General features: G+C 48.5%; 1 protein-coding gene across 1 annotated transcript in view; it reads left to right on the top strand.

Moving 5' to 3' along the window:
* LCOR (ligand dependent nuclear receptor corepressor) overlaps positions 1–18,251 on the top strand; it is a 75,572-nt gene that overhangs the window by 43,578 nt on the left and 13,743 nt on the right. Inside the window, exons 2-6 of the mRNA XM_059730253.1 lie at positions 2,388–2,453; positions 2,881–2,960; positions 12,562–12,694; positions 14,970–15,020; positions 17,744–18,031. Of these exons, the coding sequence (XP_059586236.1) occupies positions 2,388–2,453; positions 2,881–2,960; positions 12,562–12,694; positions 14,970–15,020; positions 17,744–18,031 (618 nt within the window). The remainder of the gene's footprint in view (positions 1–2,387; positions 2,454–2,880; positions 2,961–12,561; positions 12,695–14,969; positions 15,021–17,743; positions 18,032–18,251) is intronic.

Here is an 18,251-nt window from a genome sequence, read left to right on the forward strand (position 1 = left end):
TCTGCCAAATGGAAAAGGACAAAATCACTGGGGAAAGAAATGTTCTTTTCAAGCTTCTAAGAGCAGTGACAATGCAGGGAAAACGCACTATAAAAAGTAGACAGTTCCTATTTCAAAATTTAGTTTCCAGTGTTTTATGCATGATTCATTGTGCACAAATGCTTTTTTGGAGTCCTCAGTGATCAAACGCAACATGGCAGGTCTTATTCGGTCTCTGCTGTATTGCACTCGGGGTTGTGTTTTGTTTCTTTTTTTTTTTGGTTGAGCTACATGGCTGTTCTACTCGATCCTCAGTATAATTTTTGAATACATTCATACTTCCCTTATTTGCCTTTTTTAATGTCAAGCGTTGCACATAAGATGTTCTGCCGTTGCTATGCAACTGCTAAATCCAATATTTAATATTAATAAAAACTGAGTGGCATTAACATCAGTGAGAACAGTGGGCTAGCAAACTATGATTGTACAATATCCAAGCTGTAAAACTTGGCAGGGATTTCGGTGTGCTGTTGCATGCATGACAAGCTGTGGGGTATGCGTCATTGGCAGTTACTATTTTAAGAGTGGCGAGTTTGGAGGCGAGTCTCTAAGCTCCCTGGATCCTAACAACAAAAAAAGTGAAAGGGGCTGAGGTTGGTTGGCCGGGTCAGGCCGGGAGCGGATGGTGATGGGTCGTCATCCATGAGTAATAGCGGAGGGGTCAGAACGATAAGCGTGAGGGTCAAAACCCTGACTCTTCTGTGTTTCTTCCCCAGGTCAGGTGGGTGTGCCCTTCCCCATTGTTCCTGCCACTTCCTGAAGCCTGCACTGGCTTTCTTTGGAGGCAGTACTGCTTGCCTGCCTGACAAGGTGCAGTTTGATGAGATCTTTTATTTCTTCCTTCCCTCCCCCTCCTTGCCTCTGATCTTTCTCCTCGCTCTCATCTGCATTTGACTGCGCCACTCTTGCCATTTTCCACTTTTGTTCCCCACCCTAGCACGTGTGCTAGATATTAGCATTGTATTTGATGCTAGATGTGCTGCCGCAGATGGCATCGTAACCTGGCTGCGGCTTAGCCATCCAAGTAGCAGTAAATGGTAGAAGCGCTTCCAGGATCCTGCCTCGCACCTCGGATGTTGTCAATGCTTCTAGTGTCGCGCTGGAGCTGTTGCCAGCATGTGATGGGCAGAGCGGGGCTGCTCGAGGTCTCCATTTGGACTGTGCCCGGGTGGTCTCGAGGGAAGGCGTGACATCGGCCGGGACGTGTATACCCCTGGGGAGCGGGCAGCCTTGTCGTTGCTTTCTGCCAGGGGATGCCATCAGCCTGAATTTGACCCCGAATTGCATGCAGGTGGTTCGCCTGCTCTTGAATCCTCCAGCCAGGTTCGGTAGCTCTGCAGTCACATTTCACCGTCTCGCGGAAGTGATCGTCGTCTCTCACGGCTGTGTTTGAAAGGTCCGCACGCAGGAACCGGCCAGCTAACTACGCTCAAGGTGCTTTATAATAACGCGCCAGGTGAACCTGCTGGAACAAAGAAAAATATTCTTTCTTAATTTTTTCCCGTTTACAGTCATCTTGGGTGTCGCTTACAGCACAAATGTTTCCAGGCACGAGGGGGGTTGAATTGCCAGCGTTGTTTTAGTATAGTCCACGCACTCGCAGTGTTCACTTCCTTCTGGTACTATGTACTTGGTGCTGCTAAGAGTTACATTCATGACTTTCTGTTCTCGTACAGTGGCAGCAATGTAGGGAGACGGTCTTTTTGTGCAGAGGCTAAAATTGGCCTGAAATCCCTGTTCTGCTTTTAAAAAAATAAGGCGTAGAGCATTGCAACCGAGTAAATCGGGCTCCCTGAAAACACAGAGTCGTGACGCCGACTGGAACATGCATTTCTCTCTCGAATGGGATAGGATTGCTGCAAACCCCGTCCTTTTCGAATCGTCTTTGTCCCCAAGAAATCGGGAGGCAGAATCAGTTTGTGAAGAAGCTGCCAGAGGGCTTGGCACCTTGGAAAATACACATTTTTGACGTTGAACTTGGAGGCTTTAGTGAGAGCAGGTTTGGTTTTTAATTTTTTTTTTTTTTTAAAGGAAAGTGCCTGGAATTGCGCAGCGCATTGTGGAAGCTCAAACTTGCCTTTTTCTTATCGTAATGATTTCTGTTAGTGCCCCCCACTGCTCTTTATTGAGCCCAGTTCGCTGGGAAAGTGCAGGGGTTGAAGCGGACCCAAGATGCTGTTGTGATGTGCCGCAGTTCAGTCCTCAATTCACCGTACATCTTGGGAGTACTAGGAGAAAACACGTTCAGATCTGTTCTGGGAACAGATAAATATAGACCTGCTATTGTAAATATTCTGGCAGCGACGTTCTTGATCTAGAAAGCTAACAATTCTTTTCTTTGCTTTTAGGGTTTGAAAGTATTCTAGAAGGGCTGTTTGGACCTGGATTATTAAAAGATCTCAGTTTGTTTAAAGGTATTCAATCTCTATTTTTGTGTCTTGTTCTGCATTTCTAATGACAGAAGCAACCCCAGCTCTGCCTCTAGAAAATGTGTGTTACCGTGGAGATTTATGCTTTTTCCCCTCCCCCAGGCAGTGCTCACAGTTAGTTTCATATTGGCTAAAATTACTAATGAGTGTGCGTTCATCTTTATGTAGCTGGCAGTGGATTTGGTGTTGCTTGGAAAAAAACAAAACAAACCCCCCCAGTTTCGTTGTGTGTAGACCAAATGTGGGTAGTTTTGTAATCTGGGATTTAGAAATATGGCCGAAATCACACCTGCATCTGCAGAATCTAGGCAAGAATGTTGTGAAACAGGTATTTAATGTGGTGTTTCTCTCTGGCACCAGTTATGTCGTGTTTTATGAATATTAAGTAATTTGCTATTCCTCTGATTTACAGACTGTGAGCCCGAAGGTGTTTCTGATTGGTCTTTTGATGAAAATTGTCTTTTCTGCTGCCTGAGAAGAGAAAAAGTGAAGGTAATAATGCAGCTGTGTCAAGCTAGTAGTTGTGGAGTGTGTTTTTGCTTCTCCCAGTGACCTAGGTGTATAGTTAGAGGAAGATTCGCAACTCCCCCTCCGCCCCCTCCCCGCCCAGTTGCACTGGGGGAGCCCTCATGCATGTTCCTGCCCACTGCGTGTTGTCTTCTCTGTAACTTCCCTGCGTGTGCGGTGTGCAGTGCTGTGGGGTTTTGATGTTCGTGTGTGCGAGCCCTTCTCGGTCGGTCGGAGAGGACGTGTAGGGAAGAAGGGCGTGGGTTGCCCGGCCCTTCGGAGGGGAGGTTGAATGGTGGCACGAGCGAGGGACTGCCTTCACCTGCAGGATAGAAACGCAGACCAGGGAGACTGCAGGCCACGGCAGACCATCTCGTTGTGTGTCTGGGCACCGATTGCCTTTGTGGGCCACGTCTCTGGAATGAGAGAGTGGTCTGCGCGGCAGATTTATTTTTTTCCGTGTCTCTGACCAGGTCCTGGCCTGCACGTGGACTAACCGTCCGTGTCCACGCAGGGTGCTGGCAAGCCTTTTGTAAGCACGTAGCCGTGCTTGCAGCGTGGCTCAGCCTGCAGTTGCTGCTCACGCCATGTGTACACACACAGTTACTCTGTTGTGTAGGCAGGAAAGCTCATCTGTGTCGGTGAAACCTAGTTAGCTGGTCCTCCCCGCTCCCACTCCTTCCTGTGCGAAGCTTACCATGTACTGTAATACACCGTGTGGGCTGGCAACAGGTTCCCCCCAGCGCTTCTTGGGCGTTTGTAAAACCTGTTCCTCTGCAACAGCTATTGCTCAGGACAGTGTGGCTTGTGCTAAAAGGAAATGCTGCACTGGTTTTTGCTGCTGGCTCCTGTCTGCCAGGAGCCTGGGTGCTCACTGCATATTGAGCTCCCATTTATTTTTGGATCAAGCTTTTTACTGAGGCTCTTGGAGGAAAAAAGCATCGATTCTGAGCAGATTTCAGAGAAAGGCACTTTGTTTTCCGGTCAGAGACCCTGGCCAGCACAGTGAGCTCTGAGACTCGTTTGTGTGTCTAGAGTAATGCTCTACAACTGTGGGCACTGGTGTCATCTCCTGGAAAAAAACTTCATGGAAAAAAATCCTCCTTGCTGCAGTTCCATTGAAGCCAGTGGATTTTACACCAGGAAAGCTGCTTGTCCCTGTGGTCCAGAGCTGGTGAGAGGCCAGGAGAGTCCACTGAGCTCTGGGGTGTTGAAGCCGCTGAGCTGAGCCTGTTCGCACGTTGGAGAGAGGCTGGTGAAATTTGGGTTGGCCGTAAGCACACGGTGCTGCAGAAATGAAGGTCGAAAAGGTCTCGGATTGCTAGGCGAAGGCTAAATTCGAGTCTGCAATATGGTGTTCAGATTGGGGACAATCCTCTGCTTCCTTTCAGGCTGTAAACAGCCATTTGTTGAAAGCTTGGATTTCCCTGCTGTGTTGTGAACACACCATGCTGGGTTTTGGTTTGGGGGGTTTTTCCCCCCGGTATCCACACCTTTGCGGCTGCGCAGAGTGCTCGGTGGCTGTGTAAAGCAGCGTGACGGAGCTCTTCAAGTGCTGAAGTTAACGTGCGGCAAAGGTTAGCTCTCTGGGGGGCATTGCTGTGCCCGTTGTGCCGCGGGGTGTGTTTAAGCAGGTGAGGGAAGCACGTAAACAAGGCCGCACCTGGGCTTGGGGGGTGCTCTGGTCCGGTCGGTCAACGCAGGTTTTTCGAGACGGGATCAGCGTTATGGTGCAAACAAAAGGGGTTCGAGCGCTGCAGGGACTCGAGGCTGCAAAGCGTGGGCGGAGGAGAGTGAAGTTGAGTCTGGCTGGCGCAGCAGGGAGAGAGTTAACGGGGCTGAGTGGAGTGTCACTCGAGTGCTTTCTTTCCTCTCCTTCCCGTGGAGTCTGCAGCATTTCCAACCAGGGCTGGCGTTCTTAGCGCGTGCTCCTTGCGAGGCGTTCTGCGGTGCGGTTACCGCTGCACAGTGGATTTGTTCAAGTAAAATCTCCCTGGAGATGAAATGGGCACGGTTTCCCCCAGGGCAGTGCACATACCTGCAGCCGACAGCCGTCGGCTGAATTGCGCATCGCAAGAGCTGCCTTTTAAATTCCCTCCTTGCAGCAAAGTTGTGGAACTGCGTCTTCACCTGCTCCTCTTCAGGGCGCTGCAGGCTGCCATCTCCGTGACTGCTGTCACTCGTCCGTGCCCTGATGTTGGCTGGCCCCAGCACTGTGTGATCCCAGCCCCTGCCCCTTCCCCCAGCAGGTCTGTTTGCTCGGTTTAGCCGCATCCACTGGAAGGGAGCTTGGGGCGCTTGGTGCTAGTCCCAGAAGACTAGAGCGGTGTCATTGGCATTGCAGCCTGGAGCACAATGGCAGCAGCCAGTTCTTCAGCGCTTCGTGGGTCTGGTCTCTACCCCTCTCCTTTCCCAGTCCACCTTTGATGAATTGTCATTGCCACCAGTTTGGTCTGTGGAGCAAGAGGGGAAGCGAACTGGTGCCCTAGCCTCCCACCAGCAGTGGAACAAAAGTAAAAAGTAGCGCGTCCGTCTTTGTTGGCCCATAGCAGTCATCACATCACTTAGCTGGATTGGGAGAGTCGAGGTCTGGGTGGTCCTGATCAGAGCTCTGTCAAGGCAGCGCCTGCCCCACTTTGCTCTGGGAGGTGCAGTCGGCCGCTTGCTTTCACAGGCAATCAGATTCAATCGCATGCATTTTTAAAAGGAAAGAAGACCGTCTGCTTCCTAATTGAAGTATCCTACCAAGATTAATTTATTGGTAGCCATCCCTTTGAGTTGGAGGGTGGAGCACACTAAGCTAATGTGCCAATTATATGATATTCAGAGGGGAATACCATTCAAGTGCAGCCTAGCTTCGATCGTTGGAGAAGGGGCTGAGATGGTGAAATGTAAAAATGGGTAGTTATGAAATGCACAGCTAGAAAGGAGCAGGCTGCTGGGAAAGGTCTTGTAAACTTCCGGGGTGCTCGCAACTTGCCAGACTCCATAGGGGTGCACCCGGTTTCTCTAGAGCGTGTTAAAACGAAGTTATCATAGGGCCTCCCTGGCATCAGGCACTACAACATATGGTAGAGGCACCAGCTTCAGTGGTTAGGAGAGCAGCGTTATAAAGAACTACTGCCCCGGCCGTGTGCATGCACCCCACACATGCGCACGGGAGGATACGTGCCTTCGCACCCCAGCCTTCTCATCCTCGTTGGAGTAAATGCGCAGTGTTATCACGTATAGTCCATCTTGGCTCATTCTTACTCGACAATCTGAAGACTTTCTCAAAACCGAGTGTTGTCCCACACCACCTTCATAGCCCGGTTCTAGTAGAATGTGAGAGATGATTTCACAAGTCTTTCACTTCGAGGAATGGGCGCAGTGCAGTTTGCATTCAGACTTGCCAAATAGCTTATTCCACATCGATCACTTGTTTGCAAAAATTCAAAGTACGCTTGTCGAAGGTGGTATCCTTAATTATTGGGATCATTGGCTTACCTATGACTTAGAAATGTTTGATAATAAATGGTTGCAACACGACAGCACTGCTTGAGACTTTATTAAGAACATTTATTTAATGTGAAATTAGATCATCGTGCTTTGCTACTTTGGTTTTAATTGGAGTCTGATACCCAATTTGGGGCTGGATGCTTTTGAAGAAGATTGGAGCGAACTGAAGAGAGAGCACCCGAGCTGGGGGGAAGGGAAGCTTTGGAGAACAGGTCCTTGAAGAAAGCTCGAGCGCTGAGCCTTTGCGCTCTACAGCTACACAACGCAAGGAAATATATATATAAAAAAAAGAGGAATTAATTATTCTCATTAGTGGGTGAGAGCAGAACAAGAAATGTAGGAAGCTAAAGTGTACTTTAAATAACTGGTGGAATACATAGCATAAACGTAGCGTGAAGGAGAAGAAGATGCTAAGGGAAGTTATCCCTTTGGCGGTGATAGGTATAAAGGCCAGTCCTTGCCAGCTCCAGTAAAATGACCTTGATGCATGAAGGTGAACGAAATGGCAGCTCACTAGCAAGCCACACCAGCCTGGCAGATGCTTCCTAAAGCACTTATCTTATTCCAAATTGCCTGCCCATGAATGGCGGTGCCATCCCCTTCGCTTCAGGAATGATTTGGTCATCAGACTCTGTGGCTCTGAATGAACCTTGAGTCCTTGGTGGAAGAGTGCGCCCAAAGGCTGGTACTCCTAAAGCACTGCTGCTGTGGATCCCATCAGAGCATTCACTCCCAGAAGAATTTAAATTGGCAAATGAAACATCTGCAAATGAGTCCGAATCCTGTTTTTGATGCTCTGGAGCTCTGATGGTTGTGGTGGATTTGTAGTGCATTTTAGACAGTTTACTGCAATATACAGTGCCCTGCATGCTTCAGGATTATTTCTGGATTTTAATTTTAAAAACACCTCTGGCCCCTGAACGGTCAATTCTTATATTGCTTGATTGTGAAGCAATCTGACATGGACAGATGAAAATCTGACAGAGTCGCTTGTGGTAGAACTGCCCGCTCAGGTCAGGAGAGATCCTAATAGTCCTGCGTTAGAAAATAAGAAGAGCCAGCCTGGGTCAGAGCAATGGTCCGTCTAGCTCGGTGTCCTGTCTCCAGTGTGGCAGGAGTGGATGCTATAGAGGGAGAGCACTGAACCGGATAGCTCTCGAGTGATCGGTCCCCTTCCTGCCATCCACCTTGTGTTGTTTGAGAGATGCCAGAGGAAACCTCTCCAACTGCTCTGTTCAGCAGCCATTAAATAGATCGAGCCTCCACGAATTAATCCAGTCCTTGCTGGACCTGGCTCTGCTCTCTGCCTCCACCACCTCCCGTGGCGATGAATTCTACGAGTTAACGACACGTTGCGTAAAGAAGTACTTTTTCTTTTTGGTTTGAAGCCTGGTGCCTGCTCGTTTCAGTGGGTGCCCCCTTGTTCTGGTGGTCTGGGACTTGGTGAACAGCAGTTCCCTCTGCGCGTGGTCCAGAAGAGGATTTTGGAGGCCTCTGTCATATCCTCTCGCGTTGTCTACATTAACACAAATTAATACGAACACCCCGTACTTTTTGTTTAATTTTTAGTGTTGAATGCACTTAGTGCAAGACATTGAGTGTTCTTGGCCCAGTTAAGTCAGAGTGGTTTTGAATTTGGAAAACCATTTAACGTCATGCTGATGTAGTAAAGCCCTGGAACTGGCTGCCTAGGCAAGTTGTTCGATCTTCTTCATTGGAGACCGGATTAGACGAAACAGCTGTCAGGGAAGGTCTACTTATTCTTGATCCTGCCACTGTGTAGAAAGATGGTCTAAATCAGGGGTTGGCAATCTCCAGTCCACAAAGGGATTGTATATGGCCCACAGAGTTGGGATGCTGGTAACATTTGGCAGCATTCGGTGGCACGCTGTAGCCGCAGTAGTCCAGGAACGACATGGAAAAGAAGGTTTAGTTGACCCGATAAAAGGTATTGCCAAACGTCTACTTGAGACATGCTAGACCTGACCACTCCAGCCTGAACTGAAGGGCATTTTGTGGGCTAAAGCTTGTCTAACATCTCTCCCAAATGTGTAGTTGATCCAACAAAAGATATCACCAAGCAAACTGTGCTTTCCCCATTAATATTTTGGAATATTGAAGAGGTGGGACCAAAATGGACTTTATATGTGCTGTGTTATATGGTATCACAAAGCAGATCTAACAGCACGGTTGGTTGTTTTTTTTTCACGCTTTTCCTGTTTCAAAAGTTATAGTAACTTCCATTGCCAGGTAGTGACATCTTGTGATTTTAACTTTTGCTGGCAGAATTTAGGACTTGGGAGGTTGAAAGGGTGGGATAAAAATGCTACTATGAAGAAGCTGGTGGAAAGGCAAGTGAACTGATCAACTGCGCTAAATTTAGATAAAAAAGTACATATTGCTCTGAAACAGTTGCACCCGACCTATCCAGAGTTCATTAGGTCAGCTCATAAAGAGGCTGGAATAACGGTGGTTCTGTTAATTAAAAAGCAGGGAAATGAATAACTGAGCTGAGAAGGAATTTGTCTGACTTGATTTTTTGTGGTCCTGAAAATGCAAGGGAATTCTGCAGAACGTCTGGCGGTGCGCGAGGCTCAAGTTGGTGCTTGTGTACACGATGTTTTCCAATCCTAAACTTACACATGGATCCAGCCTGGAAAAATATGTAAAGACTTTATTGACTTGGGACAGCTACCTGTTTTCTTTGCACTTCCATAGGGGTGAGACTGCAGCTCCCTTTTTCCTGAAACAAAGACCCAGGGGCCCTTTAATCAGAGGTTGTGGAAGGTCCCATGATCCCAGCATCTTCTGAACCATTCTTTGTCTCTGTAGAAAGCCTTTGTAGCCCCCTAGTAACTTGATGCTATCCAGAACAGGTTAGAAAAAGCTATTGTGGTTGTATTTAATGCCTCACCTGTATCTGAGTGATGTAAATTATAGTTGTTTTATGTCAGTGCATGCTGCCACTGAACTGTATTTCTGAAGAGAGACCTGCTAGGCTGCATCACTGTTCTCATTTAATGGTATTTGATGTTCCCTAATTGCCTGGAGGAACGTAAGCAGGAAAACTGAACTGTTCTGTTTTGGTGCATTTTCAGTTTCCTGTAACTGATAATGGGCAAAATGTGGGATCACACTGACAGGGACGAAGCCCTCTTCACTTGTGAGTAGCTGGCTGGGACCACGGGTGAGTCAGAGATATGCCTTCCCCTCCAGTCCTTGGGTTTGAGCCAGAGGATGCTAGGTAGCTCGAGCAGGAGCTGCATGTGTGAACCTCTGAGTATCACACCGAAAAGAGAAATGAAAAATCACCTGGTCTCCTCTGGGGCTAGGGACAGAAGTAATGCGTAAACCGGTATAAGTGATTGGAAACCGGTTCAAATCTGTAATGCGACAGAAGTTCAGTGCACACAGACCACTTTCCAAATGGCCCAAACCAGTTTAAGATAAAGCGGGATGGACGTAGTATCAGACTGAGCTGATTTAGGTTAAATCGGTTTATTGCACGTCTGTCCCAGATCCCTTCTGGATTCAAGTTAACTCACAGTCCACCAGGGTCCCAGGATGCTTTGCACCTCCCCACTCACAGGGTGGATGGGCTAGCTGGCCTAGACTGTCTGCTTCAGCCCAGCAGGCAGGTGTGCCGTTGCGCCCCCCCGGCGTCTGGCGTGGGCCCCTGCAGACATGTGGCTTCATTTCCAGGGTCTAAAGTGAATGTCTGTTCACTTGCTTATCGGTTCAATCTCCGCAGCTGAGGCTAACCTGTGAAGATTGAATCGATTCAGCCTCGGGCTTCTTGACTATCCGTACTTAGCCTACGTGTTCGCTGCATAGATACTGCAGTGAGAGGCGCTGTAGAAACGCGAAGATGAGATTCAGTTCTGGTTTAATAGCATTTTTTGTGCAAACATTTTTCCCTTCTTTTTTTCTTCTTGGTTTTAAACACAAAAAGGTGATTGTTAGGCTGGAGTTGCTTTATTGTAACCCCCGTGATTCTCAACCAGGGTGCTGTGGCACCCCGGGGGGCCACGAGATCCTTTTAAGGGTGTCGTGGGCTGCCACACACTACCGCTTAGCCCTGTTAAGTGCACAAACACCTACGTATGATTCATTGGGTAAAACCAGGGATTTCATATCCATAGTGTGAAAAGCATTCTGCCCTGCTGTGTCTTTCTGGGTTATTAGGAGCAGAAGAATTGGTCTCTTGTTTTTTTCATAGTCAAAAAACGAGCGAAAGCGAAGAGCCAGCCTTTTGCGAGGAGCGCCCTGAGTCTGAAAGGCTTGAGAGCACTGTCTTAACGCACTCTTGCTTGAAAGACTGTTGATCCTTCGTAACCTGGGCTAACATTTTTCTCTACATGTTGTCGTTTTTTTCTCACCCTTCTTCAATCCTGCATTACACTCTGTAACGTGCAAAGATAAAGCTTGCAAAAAGATAATGCACATCTGTCGGTGTTGGTTTAAGAAGGTCTCACTGAAAAATAATTTTCACATGGAGCGATATGTGGCAGGCTTATTTTTCCACATGAATTTTTGTTCGTGGTGAAATTCTGGTCAACGTTTTCAGTTAAATGGGTGTGAAATGGTTTTATTCTCATGCATGCGTGTGTAGTGCCAGTAGTGTGCCAGGGGCTTTGCTGATAGGGCTCTGTCGCAGCGCGATTGCAGTTCAGACGCACTTTTTAGTGGGTGTGATCTAAAAGCGATTTATCTGCAAGTGAGCTGGTATCTTCTGTTGTGGAGGCTGACCAGTCTGGGTTGTCTTTAGCTCAGAAGAAATGCTCCCTGCGCAGCTCTGCGTCCTTCGGAGATCCTCATCAGCGCGGTCGCATACCTTTGTGGGGAACACCTAGGCCTACCTGCTCATCTCCCCCTCCCCATTCCTTAAACCTTTGGCACACCCAATTTCTCTGGCTTGGAGGGTTTGTCAGTCTGGGAAAGTCGCCTTTAATGGGAGACAGGACTGCATGTGAATATAGAAACATAAGGGCTCAATGCCTACATGGCCAGAGTCCCCAGTAGTTCACGTGCCATGAGACGTGATGTGTGGTCTGCTCTGCCTGGCCATCCGTTCTCTGGGCTGGTTATTCAGCACGGCTCTGTTATGCCTCCCAGAGACCACACGCACCGCAGATGTGCTGAAACCCCCTCTTCCCGGTCCTCTGTGAACAAGTGGGTTGCAGGTTATGTGTAGCTGGTGTCTTCTGGCAGCTGGGGCTGTGCAAATGTGGAGAAAACCCCCCAAATGGCTGGGAGGGGAGCAGGGGCAAGCTGATCTGTGGCTGTACGATGAGAATTGTAATCCGTGCACACAAGAAGTAGATGTGTGGCCACAGGTGAGGTTATTTTAGTACCGGGAGAGTAAGCTACAGGAACAATAAATTAGAAATGAGTTTTACCCTAGTGACATTTTTTGTGCTGAAACGTTCTGGAAGTCAAACAGCTGCTTTCAGTCGTGTTGTGCAAGGACTTGAAAGAGCTTGTGGCTCTTCTGTTTGTTCTGATTATTGGTAATATTGTGAATGTACAAGACTACTCCATTTAAAAGTTGCTATTGTGAGTCTTGACAGCCTGGCGCTGCACATACATAGTCATTCAGCGCTCGCTTTGCATGGACACGGTGCAGTATGAGGGGGCGAGGTGCGATTCTTTTCTGTGTTCTGTCCTCAGCAGCTCTTTCATAGAAATTAAAAGTGCTCGGTGAGGACCGTGTGTTCAAAAACCAGGTTCTTGGCCAAATGCAAGGTGAAACATTCAGCTTTTTCTCCTTCCTACGCAGCTCACATTTTCTATAGTTCTGTTAAACTTGAAAGAGGACTAAGAAGTCTATTTGGTTTTGCATTTAATATTTTAGCCTTGGTGACACATTGCATTTTGTGCTTTTATTTATCTGATACGGGTTTTGATGTAAACCTGAAGTATCAAGACAATTCTACCGGCTGTTGTAAAATGCTCATTGTGTACATACTTTTTAATTCTTTTTTTTTTTTTTTTTTTTTTTAAGCGATGCTAGCTGCATGCGATTGATTTATGTGGTGTGAGGAGGGGGAAAAAGATCTTACAAACATGTCATTAAATATTTTTGCAGGAACACTTAGTCAGTCTGGATGAGCCAGCTTCGGAAGCTGGGCAAGAAGCTCTGCTTAGACAAGAGCAAGCAAAAATCATTCGGTTCGAGAGGCAAGCGGAAGAGTTCCTCAATGCAGTCTTTTACAGAAAAGGTTGGTTTCGATGACCAGGCAGTGTCTCTACTCTGCCCTTTGCATGCAGCGCGGGTGTCGCAAAGATGAGCTCTTGAGCTTTAGGCGTATGTACGGTCTTTTCAAATGTTTGTAGCCCTCTGACTTTGAAAGGGGCAGTGGTTGGATCTCTGAAGATGCAGTCATTTGCCCCAGATCAGGTGCGTGTGCGAGGGGGGAGAGGGGGCACCACCTCTGCTCTCAGAGAAGCACTTGGGTTTTTGCAGTGTTCAAGGCATGCCCAGCGGTGACGTCCCTCTGAGCCACTGCTGATAGAGTGGGGCATTCAGAGGCGTAGGAGAGGAGCAGAAGAAATGCTAGTTCGGGGGTCCATTCCCATGCAGATTGCTTCTCCTGAGGGCGGCATTGTTAAACAGTGGTTCTCCGACTGGAGCTGCTGGTGACTTCCCGGTGCTTAGAGAACCGTGCGTTTGGGGTCTCAATACGATCAGTGGAATCAGAGCTGAAAAATCAGTGCAGTGAAACATCTGGAGGGTGACAGCAGCAGCCCAGCGCCGGAGAACCCTGCATAGCTCTGCAGTTGGAGGCGCGCAAGGTTTGCCGTCTTCCTTAGACCTGACGCTCACGCCAGCGCCCTCTGCCAACAGGGGAACAGGATTCTGTAGGTTGCCTCCCAACATGCCTCGGATAGAAGTGCCTTGTACTTATCAGCATAACCCATATGGGCAGAAATCTGCTAAGTCAATCATTCCAGCCTGGCTGTGGCTGTGGGGGCAGTGTAAGGCCTTCACTTTACAAATTAGAAATTGCTGTAGCCAAGCCTCCTCCTGTCCTTCCAGTGACCAAAATATTTAAAGGTGTTTTACATAGATAACAGTATTTTAGCACCTCCTTTATGACTAAAGATGAATAAGGATGAATTATATACGATGATGTATTGCATAAGATACACAAGCATGTGGGGTGGTATGAGGGATAGTTATTGCCTTACTATAGTTATAGTTGAGATAACATTTTCATCCCAACTCCCCCCTTTTCCTCCCCCTTTTCAGCAGTTTTCTGTTTCCTTTAAAGGTAAAAATTGCCTTTTGGGTTTAAATTTCTCATGTTCCTTCTCAATCCAGAACGGATTTGTGTAGGGGGGCGAAAGTGTGTGCAGAAAATATGCTTTAACCCCTTCTGCATTAGCACAGTTGGAATTAATTCAGTTAGCCATATAGCAGTGAAAGCCAATGTCTTTTCATCATTTACATTTTTGAAAGGTCCATTACTTTGGTGTAAGTAGCGTTGAATTGAAAGCTTCACACATGGCTGGTATGAAGGGCTGTCTGAGGAATGAACCTCCTCCTAATTTTGGGAAAAGGCTTAGTGAACACAAATCAAGTATTAGCAAATGAAAAGTGTGCTGTGACTTTGCAAGGCACCTTTTTAAATAGATGCAAGACCCTGGAGTGTGGACACCCAAATAGACTGGTTAAGCAACGATCATTTAAACTAATTTCCTTTACATAGGGCTTAGTTTTCCTCCGCAGCCGAGCTGTGCTTGGCTCATGGTTAGGGGTTAGGCCTGGAAGCTCCCCAGAAAGTCTGTTGTGGTTCCCTGTGCTGCTCTGCCAAGCCTTTGCTGCAGCTGGATTAATTGAGCAGCTGGTTTAATTGATGCCACCGCCATAGGATCGCTAGGGACCTCCACACCCCCGGAGAGTGGGAATGGCAGAGCTGCGAGACTCTTGGCCAGGACGGTGCTAGACAGCTGATGCTGACTCGGCTCCATTGGGTTTAAACCAGTCGGAGGAGTCTGCCTCTGGAAACAGACTTTGCCCCCAGTAACCTGGAGCCTTGGCACAATGGAGGATCCAGCCCATCCTCTGACTGTGTCTGCGATGGCATGCATCTTCATTTCTGTGGTGGGAGGCCGCACAGCTCGAAACGAGTAACGGCATAGTTTCCATACAGGTGCAGTAAGTTAATCCCACATATTTCCCCCAGCTGTGTGTCTGTAGCAGCCAGACTGGAGTGCTTTATCAAATATTCATGAAAACTCCAATAAAAATAGAATATTTTTTGTCCCGTGGTCCTCAGTTGTCAGTTCTTTTTATCCTGTGCCAGGACAGTCCCTCCTCCTATTGATCTAATGAAAACCAGACTAGTTTTTTCTTATTACTTTAAAACCTTTTCATTAAAAATAAAGTAGATGGAACGAGGGTATTAGGGTTTCACAGCTCACATGATTTGCTTTAGACCATTTATATAGAGTTGATAAATATCTGTAAAATGTTTCATTTCTAATTATTAGGTAGTGGAAGCCAAATGAAATGCCTGGTTGGTTTTAAGAGACACTGCCAGGGTACGTTATTCCTAAACATTTAATACTCAATTGTTTGCAAAAATGCTCTGAATGGATCAGATGCTATGTAAATGCTATGCATTTTATTTGTTAGCTGGATTTTTTTCAGGGCAGACATGAACAAATAGCTGAGTCTAATTCCTCATCACGAGTTAGTAAGATTATTTTGAGCCACTTCACCTATGAATCATAGAGAAGCAGGGCTGGCAGGGACCTCCAGAGGTCATCGAGTCCAACCCCTGCCCGAGGCAGGATCAGCCCTGTCTAAACTGTCCCCGACTAATCCGTTGTCCAACCTACAGTCAGCCCTGACAACACGTCAAACCTGCCGCAGGGAAAGCAGGGGGACCGCGGTGGGCAGTGTCCTGCTGCTGCAAAGGTCGTTAAGAAATGCTTGAGAGATCCCAAGAGAAGGGCCCCCACTGCAGAGGAAGGCAGCCCCCCAAGTCTGTACCAGTTTGACCATGGGGTAAAATCCCTTCCTGACTCCAAATGCAGCATCAGTCTGAGCCTGAGCGTGGGGGCAAGACCCTCCAGCCAGGACCCTCCGGGGCTGAGTCCCAGCAGGAGCACTGGCACAGCCCAGTCCCCATCCCCAGCCAGGGCTGCAGCCAGTGCCCACAGGCATGGGAAAGACCCATAGACGAAGACTGGCATACCTATGCCTAGGTCACCCCTGGCTACGGGCTACCCAACCTCTTCTCGAACCTCTCCAATGGTGGAGAGACCACATCTTCCCTGGTGTCTCTCCCACGGGCTCCCTGCTCTGGCAGTGAGGAGGTGTTTCCTGGTCTCCAGCCTAAACCTGCTTTGTTGCAGCTTCGAGCCCTTGGTCTGCATCCTCCTTGCTGCAGCAGGAGTGAAGACGTGCCTTCCCTTTTCTTTATGGCAGCCCTGCAAGTATTGCAGACTGCTCTCATGTCCCCTCTTAAGCACCATTTCCAGAAGCTGAACAAGCCCAGCTCCGCCACCCTCTCCTCGCAGGACTTGCCTTCCAAGTCCATTATCATTTTTGTTGCCTGTCTCTGGACTCGTCCTGAATTCTCCACGTCCTTCTTAAAACGTGAGTGGAGAGCGAGGGGCTCCATAGCTCCAAGGGTAACTTTAGCTTTTTTTTGACACATTTGACTTCTTTCCCTTTATCTATTGAGGAGATGGATCCCAACCACTGCCAGTGCCACAAGTCTGCCATGGGGGCTCCAAGAGCTTTGGTTGTCTTTGGCCCTTTCCTGCACACCCTTCAGCGGGCTGTCTGGGAAGATTTGAGAAGCGGGGAGGCCCTCACCCCAGCTGGGAAGAGCCTCTCTGGCTGCTCTGTTACAGGCCTCGCTGGGCCTTTTTTCTATATGAAATAGACCTACACTTTCAGGAGACGCATGGGGGTTTGCTATCTTTATTGGACCAGCTTCCAGTTTGGGAATACAGAAGGTGTTGCCAAACATATTTCCTCCGCCTCTAGGGCTGCAGCAACACTATAATGACACTAAACTTTTACGTTCCTCTTAGCCTGTGGGCAAACTCGTGGTGTGCCCCGCACTCAGCAGTAGCAAACTGCCACTTCAGCGGAGGGCAGGCGCAGTGTACCGAAATGCATCAGACCTTTACATGCTCCATGGAGCAGTTTATGCTGTCGTAGCTGTGTACGATTACCAGCTGCAGCGGTGTAGTGCCTTTGACTTGCACAAATGAACTTCACAGGGAGGAAGGTGGTGGTAGCATCTCTTTGCTTATTTAAGGTTAGCTTGGGGTTTGCTTTAGACACCGCCCTTAGAGAAGTGGAGGATACAGGGCCCTTGCTCTGCTTGTGACTTCACGTGCAAGCTCTCACACAGCTCCGCAGATGTCTGTGGCACTTCAGAGGCACATACAAAGGCCCTCTCTTGCTCCAGGAATCGATCGTAATTTAGTGCACAAGGTGACAAAAGGTAATGGGAGGAGCAAGTCTTTCAAACGGGCATGCCTTAAAACGTGCTGTGCATTATATTTTCCACCTGCCCTTTGATCTAGGAGCCCCAACACATTGTGGCCTAGGCAGATCGCTAAAACAGGTTGCAGATATTAAGGGTGAAGCTCAGTCCTCTGATAACTACCCGTTCCCTGGCCGTATGAAGGGTAGGGAGGGGTCTGAGCAGCCGTGGCAGGACCGCTTAGCTTCTCTGAGATGGAGTGGCAAATTGGCTGCCATTGCACAGCACGCAATTAATGTATGTTATAAGGAGACGTTGTAAAATGGGTTTGTATTGCAGTGGTCCCCAGGCACCCCAGTCAGAATTAGGGCCCTGTTGCTAAAAGGCATGAGGCTGTAACATAGGGTATGGCTTCCCCCACGTCCCACGGCAGCTATCTGGGGAGAGGTCTGCGCAGGTAAGTTCCTCCATTGCTTTCAGGGAAATGTGCTGGGTTTGGGGAGTGATTTCTGCTCAAGATGGTTATGCACCGTGGGGTCTGGTGTCGTCCCCCCACTCCTGAACCCTGCCAGGGGGCCAGTGCGATTGATGAACCACGTTTAGGAAATACAGCCTGGTGTCAGTCACCTAGGAAGTTGTCATACCCAGGGATCCTGGTAAAGATAGGAACCCGTTTGTCATGCAAGTGTCCTGAGAATAATGCTCGATTTCTTTTGCACCCTTGTGAAAGTGAAATCCAGTGTTTTGATTTGAAAGCTGTTTTTTCCTCGTAAAGTTTTGTTCTCCCCCCTAAAATCCAATCTCTGCTGTTTCCAGACAGTCCTAGGGTCTCTGACCCCAATATTCCCCTAGTGGCCCGTGAGATCATGCAGCGAATGATCCGGCAGTTTGCTGCTGAATATACCTCAAAAACTAGCTCTACTCAGGACTCCAGCCAGCCCAATAGCACAAAGAACCAAAGCCTGCTGAAAGCATCTCTGGTCGCCTCCTCTCCCACGGCTGCAACTGCTCAGAACCCCGTGCTCAGCAAACTTCTCATGGCTGACCAAGACTCGCCTCTGGACCTCACTGTCAGGAAGTCTCAGTCAGAACCTAGCGAACAAGGTAGGAGCCCGACCGCAGCGTCGCGCACCCCGTTGCAACGCGAGGCAAGCCGGGAGCAGAGAGCTAGGTGTGGGAAGCGCGGAGGACACGCAGCATGGCAGACGCGCCGCGTATAAGGGAGCGACGGGGGAGGCGGAAGGAGCAGAAAAGCCCGCGTGTCCAGCTCAGGAAGAGGTGGGGGGCAAGGGGGCGCGCGCCCAGCTAGCTGGGAGGTGAGCGT

This window comes from Alligator mississippiensis, chromosome 6 (genome assembly GCF_030867095.1).
Source record: "Alligator mississippiensis isolate rAllMis1 chromosome 6, rAllMis1, whole genome shotgun sequence".
Taxonomy (NCBI): domain Eukaryota; kingdom Metazoa; phylum Chordata; order Crocodylia; family Alligatoridae; genus Alligator; species Alligator mississippiensis.